Here is an 11,922-nt window from a genome sequence, read left to right on the forward strand (position 1 = left end):
GTGAACGTGGCTGGCATAGTTGCTAGTCTAGCGTGTTCATCCAACCTAATTTTGTTTAAGTGGCTTGTCGTTGTTTTTCCAGTGATTTTTGTATTTTATTATTTTGTCAGGTTAAGCTTCGAGAGATTCTGTTTCAGATTTACAAGCCTATGAAATTTGTCGACTCACTCACAAAGTACTCCCTTAATTTTGATAAGTGGTGTTTTTTCAAAGCTGATCCAGTCATGACCAGCTGCCCTCCTCGAGCCAGATTGTCTCATATGCTGACAGAGATTACCAGAACAGAGATACGTATATGATGTAGGGAAACAGGAAATGTTGTCTGATTTTATTTAAACTTGACTTTTTTTCCCCCCTCTTTTCTCTTTAGTGTATCAGTGCTGATCTTCAACACCACCTCACACTGTTTTGTCCTTGTCAAGCAGTTCCGTCCAGGTGAGTTTTCACCACACAAACCATGAGACCGTTTCAACCGTGGAATCTACTTCACTCATTTTCTCCTTGTCACCAAGCTGGATCTAGATTGTTGTATTTCCTGTGGGCACTTTCACTAAAAAAGCAGTACATTACAATCCCTGTTTATTCTCCTGGATCTTAGTAACAATGCAGACTCATAAATAGACCGCAAGAGGCCCCGTTACAGAGCAGCCTAACCTCCTTTGTTAGAAGTCGCCAGGGACTGTTCCACACCGCAGTGTGCTAAATTCAAGGAAGTCTGGGCATTGATATATTTATTTCCTCTTCTCTCTCATTGCCGTTGGGAAACAAATCAGTTCTTTATCTGAAAGAAATCAGTTTGTCTACAACCTAGAATGACATTTGTTTTTAAACAGGGTGTGCAACGTATTTCGGTCAGCGTAGTTCTATCAGAAAATAAATGTTGAGAGGCAAATTCTTAAGCACATGGCCATTAAAATTCAGTATATTCACCCAGGAAATGAATTGGCATAGATGGTAAGTTGCATTTCACAAAAACATTCTTAGTCCAGCAATTGTGGAACAAACAGATCCCTTCTTTGTGGAAGTCAGAATCTTGGATCTCCAGAAAGTTGTCAACAGCGGCAAGAACGTCATCGTCATCTTCAAAATGGCGACCACTGAGTTCCTTCTTTATCTTTGGGTAGAGGTAGTAGTTTGAAGGCGCAAATCAGGCGAATAGAGCGGGTGTTGGACGAGTTCCAATCAGCCATTGTTACTGTGGACACTGTGGATTTGTCCATTTTCTCAGACTGTGATGAATTTTCAATTACATGAAACAGAAAAGAGCGGTTTAACTCATCTCCTTCTATCTTAGGCCTGGAACTTATAAGAGATGCACTAATTACAATTTTCTTATCTGTTTCCGATTTTTTTAAAATGGAAAATTCAATTATATGTTCATGACAAAACACTACTATTAATACTGGTATATCTGGGAATCAGCTCTTGTTCAGACAATGGATTCTTCTCCTCAAAGTCAGTTTCATAACCCTCAGTACAATGTGCAACAGATCGCAGACAGATCCCTGTCTCTGCTCCGCTCTGTCTGTCTGGACTGGTAGTGAAACACACTAGCAGCAGAGAGGAGAAAGGCGTCAGAAGGTGCGACTGTAAATGAAGGCAATACGCAGTGAAGACTCTCTCACTGACCTGAAAATGAAACGAGTGCACATATTTTGGGGAAAAAACATAAAATATTTAGTGTCTTTCTTTCTGTTCAGGCTGGTGGTCCTGTTGCGGTGGCAGCATGTGTGTAAATGGGACCAGCACAGAAATGGATACATCTGGCGCTGATTGGCCAGTCATGCTAAAACACTGGACGATTGTGGTCCCTGGTCGATCGATCAGTGCGTCTTTAGAACTAAATGATCACCCCTCGTAAATCAGATCGTCACAGTTGCGGTGCAGAAATCAGAATATTTGACATTTTTTAAGATAACAAAAGTTTCATTGTCTTATTGCTTAATTGTAAGTTTATCACAATCTTTTAAAAACAGTTATAGTAAAAACAATATTTTCTCTCCTGGTCCACCACCAGCTGTATACATGTGCGAGTGGGAAAGGAACAAGTCGCAGCCGGCTCAGTCTGCTGAAAAAAGCGAGGAGGGCGCAGCCGAAGCCGCCGCCCCCGCCGCCGAGTCTCAGGAGGGCCAGTCGGCCTCGGAGGGGGAGAGCTCTTCTCAGTGGCCCCCAGTGTCAGCGGGGGTTACCTACGAGCTCTGTGCCGGGCTGGTGGACAAACCCGACCTTTCCCTGGAGGAGATCGCCCGGCAGGAGGTGCTGGAGGAGTGTGGCTACGATGTGCCTGCCTCTAAACTGAAGAGGATCACTTCTTACAGGTTAGCTGATAGTTTGTACTGAACCTGTAGTAATACATAAATGTAATGGAGGCTTAAATGTACTTTTCAGTCACAGACCTGTCCATTCCCAACACAAAGTTTTATGACAATGCTTTTCATTGTCTTTTTAATATCTGCTTTAGTCACGCCCTCTGGATTTCTTGCCCCTGAACAATTAATTTCCTGTTGTCCTATTTTGTGTCATTTTCATTTATAATTTCTGAACCTCCTTGAGCTATGTTCGCTCAGAAATAACCTACATTTGCAGCTTTGTTTCTTTCCTTTGACTTCTTACTTTTCTGAAATCCAGTTCCAGGTAGCATGAAAACCTTCTATATAAAGTGTTCCAGTGATACTCCACCAAATAATCTGGTGCCACCAAAGGGAAATCATGCATTTTAATAAGACCAGTTTGAAAATAACTGGTTGAAATGTGTTTAAGAATCAAAAACGTAACCTAAGGTTGGTGACAGACAGACTTTTAGAGTGAGAGAAAAGAAAAGAAACTACAAACACTGAGGTTATGGAAGTGAACTTGAAACAAGCATCGGAGGAACAAAGAATCTATCTTTGTCAAGATATTATTATCTCACCATAACGTGACACAGAAGTTGAAAGTTCCTGGAAAAAAAACAGTCCCACATTAAACGGCAGCACCTGGACAGCTGTGACTGACAGCTCTCACAACCATGCTTTTGATTTGACTTGAACACCTCCTCTGGTTCTGTTGGTGTTGTCTATGAGCATTGTTATGTGTGGGCTGCTTCCATTAAATACATGGGTATCATCTTAACCCTCATGACCCGTATGAGGGTGCATTTGACAGCAGAACAGCATGTGGTGATAGTGGGCAACCCAAGCTCAGCCAGTTTCCTCAATGATACTGATGTGTATGTATGCTTTTTAATCCCACCATTCAAAGACAGAGTTTTACAGCTTTCCAAACCTTTATCAAGTTTAGGTACAGCAGTATGTTGTTGTTTTAATCTTTTTGGGCAAGCACAAGTAAAAGTGTTAAATCAGACGGTTACAACAACATATTTTTTAAACCAGGTAACTGCAATTTACTCGTCAGATATAAAGTACATTACTTGCTTATCAGATAACTTGTCAGCCAGATTGATACATAAACTGTATTCCCTTATTCTTACTGTAAACAATTACATACATAAATCATATAAAATTCCAGTTTTTCCGCTTTTTGTGTAGCCCCAAATGTACATATTTTCACAACAAAGCGTATACACAGTGTATTGGTGTTGAAATAAAGAGATTTAGAAAAGTTGAAAAATAATGTGGACCACTTATCTAAATTAATTAGACACAGTGGATTCCTGTAGCACAAACCTGATTATTTATAAACTCAGAATTTAACCTTAAAAGAATAGTTTGACATTTTGGGAAGTGAGCTCATTTGTTGTTTTTCTTACCAAGAGTTAGTTGAAAGGATCCACACTGTGCTCATATCTTAGTGTATGAATAAAAACTGGGAGGCAGTTAGCCTAGCTTAGCATAAAGACTGAAAACTGGGAGTTCAAACATACACATATCTAAAGCTTACTAATCAACACAATGTACCCCACTTAGTTTCGATTTTTGTTTGTGTAAACAACTGAGATAATACATGTCAAGTCAGGCTAGCTGTTTCTCCATGTTTTTTGTCTTTATGCTAAGCTAAGCTAATCACCTCCCGACTCCAACTCCATTCAAAGTGCACAGGCTTGAGAGTGGTATCAGTCTTCTCATCGAACTCTTACCAGGACACTGAAAAGGTTTCCTGAAAATGTTGAACTATTCATTTAAAGGTGCACTACATAGCTTTTCTTTTTACAGTTTTGGTTATATAGTGAATGCTTTGTCAGATTTTTATCCTGGTTGCTTTAGCTCAAATATTTCTTAATTTAAGCCATTATTTTGGATGTTATTCAGGCAAAATTCTTTAAAAGCAGCTCTGTTAATGGGGCAAGTCTGAGAATATTACTGAAGTGACTTCACTTGAGTATCTCAAGTTGGGCTTTAAGACTACAGATTTATAAAAGAAAGCCTGCACTACAAACTGACAGCAAGAAATCTGAAAATAACATGAGTGTTAACCAGACAGGTCTAATATAAGGTCTAAAGAAAGACAATATCAGGTTTGATTAAGAGTAGTGTAGGATCTTGAGCCATAATAGGGGCTAAAAGTCAAGATATTTTGGTTTCTGCTACACCAATTAGCATTATTAGTGTCCTACTTTATGGAAGTGGGAACTTGAAACGCTGCTATGTTTGTGTTTTGTATATAGGAGAAAAAAGAAATGTAGATTCTGAAAAGAAGAAGATATTGCTTTTATATCTGTACTGAGATTAGGCTGTTGTGCTCGACCCAGTGTGGACATTTTTAAACTTAAAGAATAATCTCAAGATATACATAAAAATGTATTGTCTGTTATTTCCCCCTCACAGGTCAGGTGTTGGTGTAACAGGCTCCAAGCAGACCATGTTTTACGCCGAGGTGTCTGACGACAACTGCGTGAGCGCAGGCGGAGGTGAGCCACGGGAGGGAGAGCTCATCGAGGTGGTCAAAGTCCCGCTGCACGAGGCCATGACGTTTGCCTACGACGAGCGTATACCCAAAACCATGGGCGTCATTTTTAGTTTCATCTGGTTCCATAATAACATGTCTCCCAAGTACAAGATCTCCACCAACGTGTAACTAGTATTAATTAACCAACTCTATTTATACCATTTATTCCAAATTCAATCAAACACTGGCCCAGCACATCCACTCCTCCCCTCATGGCTCTTCATCCTGTATTGCCTTTTTGCTTATTGGTACATGATGAAAGGTGGGCGCCTTGTCTCGTTGCCAACAGGTATCTTTAAGTTTTGTCCTGTTTACCTTTTGAATTATATGTGGTCTTAATCCTACAAACAAATTTTGCCATAGCTGGTTGTCACTGGCACTTTTGTCTTTTCTTGATGATTTATTTTCTTTTTCGTTTATTGTGCCATCTGTTATAAATGGCTGCATATCACTGATTTTATTTGCCTGCCCTTGATTAAAGGAATACTCCACTGCTTTTGAATGTTACCTGCATTTCAGAAAAATAATATTTTGAATACACTTGGCTGGCTGCTTGCAGTCAAATTCCAACTTGTTCCAACCATTTCTACAACGCCCAGTATTCATTGCAACCAGCCATGTGGTTAGCCTGGGTTGCTAACATTTTAGCATGCTAATATTTGCACGGGAGTTCATGCAAACGTTTCTACTTGCCTGACAACATGTGCCACAGGGCATCCAATATGACAATACACTTTTTCTACTGCTCATCACTTCAACCATTTACGATATAGAGATACAGTAAAAGAACAAAACAGTGGAGTAATCCTTTAAGCCATGATCCAGTAATGCAAAAACTATGCTAGTCAATGGTGGGGCCTTGTAACAATCGAGATGTGTTTTAACCACCACTTGTTCAAGCATGCCTCAATTCATTTCTCTGACCCACAGCCTTTAAAGCAATACTTATCATATTACCCCCGGGCTAAACAATCACTCACTGGAATCAACACTCACTCAGTTAGATAATCTTCATAAAGTCAAACCAGTCGACACATCAGTAGACTTTTCATTCAACAAGCAAAGGGGAAAAATGTGAATTAGGTATAATGTCACTTCACAGAAAAAGCAGACACGTACCACTGCACAGAGGGCCTGATTTTAGTTTTAAGTGTGTTGTTGTTCTCAAGCACAATCCTGCAGTGAGTTTGTCAGTGAATAATCTGAAATTCATTTGACATGGGGAGGAGTTTTAATTTAGTTCTAATTCTTCTTTGTAGAGACAAACTGGAAAAAAACAGTAGAAGACAGTATAAAGGCTAAATAACTTAATAAACATGATAACAGACATGTTAAAGTTACATCGTGAACACATTAATGCAGGTTTAGGAACATATTTACAAACTTAAACCATCTAATAAAGATTGCCTTCGATCATAATTCATTTAGGAGGTTCTGTGGCGTAAAACTTTAAAGTCATAAACACACAAACCTAATCTCACAAAGTGAATCTCAACAGCAGTTTGCCAAAATCTCAGGTCCAAATAGTCAAACTGTTGGCCAAATTCAGAGTGGATCTCTGGATGTGATGACGACCAGCATGTTATTATTATATTACTCTATTTCAAAATCACTTGCAGCTTAAAATCAACAAAGTTCTTACTGTTCTTAAAATATTGTAGTATTTTTTTCATTATAAAGGGCTGGTACTTCATTTACTAATTAATGTGAAAAGGAAGACATTCCCCCACCTTATAGTTTTCTTGAAAATATGCAAGACCTGCAGCAAATCTAATGCTGTTTTTAGAAAATTACCACTCACTTCAAACTAACAACACATCTCATTACACATTAAGAGAACTACACTGCAGATCTTCAGCTACGCAAGTGTGGGAGTTCAGCTCTTCCTCTTGACTTCTTCTGCAGAGTGTTGAAGTTTTAAAATATATGTGGCAAAATATAGTGAGTGAAATTTAACGGTTAAGTTGTTAAAAAAAAGACCGGCCGGCATAAGTTTGTGGGGTTTTTTGACTACCAAATGAAATGAAAAAGTGCTGTATTATTTGTGAGAGTTTTAAGTGCAATGTTAATAACACTTTGAACATACTGAGATGTTAAAATCATGAATCCGTCTTAATAAAAAAAAAAGAAAAAAAAGAACAATCTCTGGTCCCCATAAAACAACTTACCATTTATGTATTCGACTTGAGGTGAATACGAGCATCGGTCCTGGATTTATTTTTATTCTTTGAGGCTTATGGAACCAGAAGAATAACTGACAATCATATGTCGACATTTGTCTTCTTTTGTCCATAAAACCTTGTGTTTTTTGGTCTTTTGGGTTTTTGTCCTTGTTTTTAATGTCCTCCTACTGAATCTTACAGCAGTTCCCAGAAGCCCCTTTTCCACCAACATTGAACCAGTTCTGTTCTGGAGTATTCTGACCAATATTTAATTGGTTTGGAACCAGAAAAGTTGGTTCCCAGCTCGATAAAGCTGCAAAGATTACTTGATTAATCAATTAGTCGATTGAAAGAAAAGCATTTGCAAGCAAAAATATCAACATTCGCTGGTTTTAGCTTTTTATATGTCAGTATTTACTACTTTTTCTTGTCATTTGGGATAGTAAGTGATAAGTCTTTGGGTTTTAAATGGTTTAAGAGACTAAATGATTAATCATAGAAAATAATCAGTAGATCAATCAATGATTGATGCAGCCCTACAGCTGGGACCAAAAAAGAGCAGGTTTTCCTTGTGAACCAAAGTGAGTGTGTCATGTCATGTGTACAGGTTGTTGTGCATTAAGCAACGCCCTCTGTTGATGACACATCCTTGATTACAATGTTTCTGCTCAAAACAGTTGGAAATGCAGGCTGGTTCTTAAGATAGCACCAAGGTTCCAAAAATCTTCAACAGTACCAGTTCAGGAACCAGAGCTGTTTTGGTGGAAAAGGGGTCTTAGAAGAGACATAATTCTTATCTGCACAAACAAACAAACAAAGTCAAGAGAATTTGAATCAACCAGACTAAATATCTTTGATTTCACACACTGAGTCAAATATTTGGGGAGTAATTTCCACCCAGACTGTATAGTAATATATGCAGAACCTTTAAGCCATATTGATCTCCCTCTACGCCCAATCGTGGAGCTATTTTGTTCAAAGATCATCCCCTGATGAAGGATTGTATAGTTTGCTGGAACTGCTTGAATTATTTTGATTTTGTTTGAAAGATAAATCTAATTTGCTAAATTGATTCATGTTCTCTCAAAGGAGCAACCAAACCTGATTAATAGCACATTAAATCAGATTCTCTCTCTTGTGTTGTTGCCTACATTTGAATGCAAAATTTTAAATGCATACAGGATGTGTCTAAAGTTACAGTCCTAGTTTAATATCAAGACACTTTGGAAAAATGTGAAAATGCACCTTTGGAAAAGCACGAAATGACCACCAGACAATGAGACATGTAGAGTGAATAAACAGTAACAAACAGGGCTTTTTAAAAGATATATTTTCAACTAATTACTATATCAGAAAGTCATTTATTAGGCACCTTAGCCTCATCAGATCAGTGGCCTCAATCCTTCCCTTTTTTCTCAACTTCCATCCTTGTGCCAATCTTGAGCTTTCAGTTGAATAAAATCCAAATAAATAAAAAGTTTAATGGAGAACCTCTCAGAAAGATTACCAACGGTGCTCACAGTTTTCCACAGTTCTTATCTAGTATGAGATGAACCCATCGTAAGAAATAATGATGGTCACTTTTGTCTTGGAAGGACGTTTTGGAGAATAATTAGCCATGACCGTTCCACAGCTGATGGAATCTCAGTTTGATGAAATGAGGCCGACTGCTTCTGATTTGGCTTGACATAAAATGTGACAAAACAAAGCCATTTTAACTCTGAAGGTCAGTCTGTAACTTTGTGTGTCTGTCAGATGTGGAGAACTGCTACGTGACTTCTCTTTCGGCAATTTCTTTTTCTTTTTGAGGAAAGTTATCATTCAAACGCGAGGCTTTTCTTTGCCTTTTTTTATAGGCTTGTCATTGTGGGTGGCATGAGCCAGCAAGCCAACACCAGTGCATATTTCTCCACACGTTTCCTCCAACTGTTATCTGAGAGTGGAGTGCGTTTTGTGAACATCACCGAGGGCGTACAGTTGCCTTAATGACTGACACATTGAAAACAAAAGTGACATTTATAAAAACAGATAGCAGCTGCAAGTGGGCGGGATCAACTCTAACGTCTAACGATGTTGTGCTTTGAACTCGATTGTTTCAGAGAATTTGGTTGCCAAAAGAAACACAGGCACTTCAGGTTCAGCTGGTTCAGCCCGTGTCTCTATATGAGCGTTAGGTAAATGATGGAAGTTTTTATTTTTGTGAGGTCTGTGTTTATGTTTGTTTAGCCTGCGGAGTCAAAACTCAAAGTCAACTTGTTGATCTGTTATCAGACCTGTAGTCTATTTTAGGGGGTTGCCAACATTTTATGCCAAGGACCCACACAAAAGATGCACATTAGACCATAGACCATTTGAGAGGATACTTTTGTCCCTTGGAATCTATTTTCTAATTATTTGTTTGAAGATTTTTTTTAAAAAAAGTCTTCATAGTCAGTCAGTGGTCAAATTTGGATCACTATACATTACAATCAATCAAAACAGCCAACCATGTTTCTCTTCTTCCAACTTCCAAATGTGATAAAAGTTATAATACTCTAACCCTCCTTGTAGTTTGGAATGCACTCAAAGACCCCTTTTGGTCCCTGGACCCCAGATTGAGAACCACTGTTATAAGCTATTCATACATTTGATATTCTTGTTTCATTTCAATTTTATGTGTGTTTTTCTTTGTGTAAATTGCTCAAATTTGAGTTTAAAGCCAAACATAGTGTTGACTTTACTCTGAAGGAAGCCATATAACAGTAGGTAACACTGGTGATTGTTCTTCAGTGCTCTTGGAGGACTTAAAGGAAAAGTTTGACATTTTAGAAAATGAGCATATTTTCTTTTTTTCCTGAGAGTTAGCCGAGAAGATAGACACCTCACTCTTGTGTCTGTATGCTAAATATAAAGCTACAGTCAGCAGCTGGCTAGCTTAGCTTAGCATAACAGGAAAGAAAACAGGAAGGTTAATAAAATTTACCTAGCAGCACCTGTTAAGCTCACTAATTAATAAGTTTATCCTGTTTCTTTTCATAACTCCATCAATTGAAGTGTAAAAACGTAAACATTTTCAGAGGTTTCATACCTATTTCTTGGTCAGGACCAGAAACTTCCTGGATTCTTCCCCGGTTGCCATGGAAAGTGGTCCAGGCCAAAAACAAAAAACCCCCGGTGAAGAGATGAAATTCTTCCTTTACACTTCAGTTTTTGTATGGAGTAAAGTGAGCTACAGAGTGAGCTTAATGTTTGGCTAGCAGTTTCCCTCCGTTTCCAGTCTGTGTGCTAAGCTAAGCTAACTGGCTGCTGGCTGTAACTCCATATTTACTGTAGAATGGTATCAATCATTTCATTTAACTAAGCAAATAAGCGTATTTCCCAAAATCGTGAACTATTCCTTTAAGTCTCCCACCGCGACAAGCCTAATCTGCCGATCCACGACAAAAGTGAACACGCTTTTGACAGTCCAGAGTGAGGTTGCAGACTGTGCCACTGGTAAGCCATATGCTTCTTCTAATAAGTATAACAAATATTTGAGGTAAGTAAATGGTATAATTCACTCTTGCCTATGCTGGATATTAACCATTAGCCCAGCATTGGACATTTCTACCTCCATCACTCAGGCACATGAAGAAAATATTTTGTGTCCGTTTGCTTTCTTCTGAGACGCTGACATATCAAATTCTCAGCAACATGTCAGAAATGTCAAAACTCAGTGGTCCTCTGGGACAGAATACTTAATTCATCGGTACCAGACTTTTATAGATGTACCCCCATGGCTATGCTGTAGTTGCTTCTTCAACTGTGATTGTTTCTTGTTTTTCTTCTGTTTGTGCACTGTTTGACAATTTCTTACTGTATTTTAAATGATCATGAGCTGAACAACAGTTAATCATGAACATGTTTTTAAAGGTGCTATGTGTAGTATTCTCTAATTAAAGGTGTGTTACTGTTAAAATTATAACTTGGACCACGGATGTGACAGTTCAAACATTACCTCTGGTGATTTGCTCAATATTTATGTGTTTCATTAAACATGTAGTGATTCTTGATTTGCTCACGAGTCCTGGAAAAGGGACTTGATTTTGGAGGAAGTCGGTCACTTTTGCTTCTTTATTGGCAACTACTGCTGGCTGAATCTTCAGAAGCAAAAGGGGGGAAATAATCAGAATTGCTTCTGTTAAGCCGTTCATTGTGACGATAATGTGTAGCACATATGTTATTCTATTAGTAGTGAGATATTTAGTGAAGATCCTACACATAATACCTTTAAGTGAAAGAAGTATTAGGATTTTTCTCATGTTAAAGACATAAAGAAATTTGTCCAATTGTGATTTTTTTTTCTGGTGTCTTACACTGAATTTTTGTTTTAAAAAATGTTTTCTGGGAAAAAAGAAAAGTACAAACATGAACATTGCAGTTTTACGAACTTATCATGTATTTTATGCTTTATTAAAAAAGTGTATACTCATTGTGGGCAGTGTTTTAATTAATGTTTCAATTTTGTTAATTTATTACCTAAATGTTAAAATATTTAACTTTTAAAATATGACACTTGGTACAAACATACAATATATATTTAAATATGATACTTTGCATGTGCACTAACTGTGTTGGATTAAACTGCATTAAGTTGAAATAAAATGGGTTTGATGCCCAAAATGTCATATTTTTTGTTCTGTAATTTGTCAAAATTTTTAGTGTGTCTGTACTTTCTTTGCCAGAGTTAGATAAGAAGATTGATACCACTCTCGTGTCTGTGCATTAAGTATGAAGCTCGAGCCCGGAGGCGATTAGCCTAGCTTAGCATAAAGACTGGAATCACAGGGAAACAGCTAGCCTGGCTGTCTTTGAACTCTTTGAAGCTCACTAACTGATCGAAATACTAAAGTGTTAA

The 11,922-nt window shown here is 38.0% G+C and overlaps 1 protein-coding gene across 1 annotated transcript in view; it reads left to right on the top strand.

The window, feature by feature from the left end:
* Window positions 1–11,692, top strand: part of nudt14 (nudix (nucleoside diphosphate linked moiety X)-type motif 14) — a 29,345-nt gene extending 17,653 nt beyond the window's left edge. Inside the window, exons 3-5 of the mRNA XM_084378507.1 lie at window positions 371–435; window positions 2,018–2,318; window positions 4,764–11,692. Coding sequence (XP_084234633.1) covers window positions 371–435; window positions 2,018–2,318; window positions 4,764–5,013 — 616 coding nt within the window. The 3' untranslated portion in view covers window positions 5,014–11,692. The remainder of the gene's footprint in view (window positions 1–370; window positions 436–2,017; window positions 2,319–4,763) is intronic.
* Window positions 11,693–11,922: the final 230 nt, after the last annotated feature.

The sequence above is a fragment of the Pagrus pagrus genome (assembly GCF_965226575.1).
Source record: "Pagrus pagrus genome assembly, chromosome: 16".
Classification (NCBI taxonomy): Eukaryota; Metazoa; Chordata; class Actinopteri; order Spariformes; family Sparidae; genus Pagrus; species Pagrus pagrus.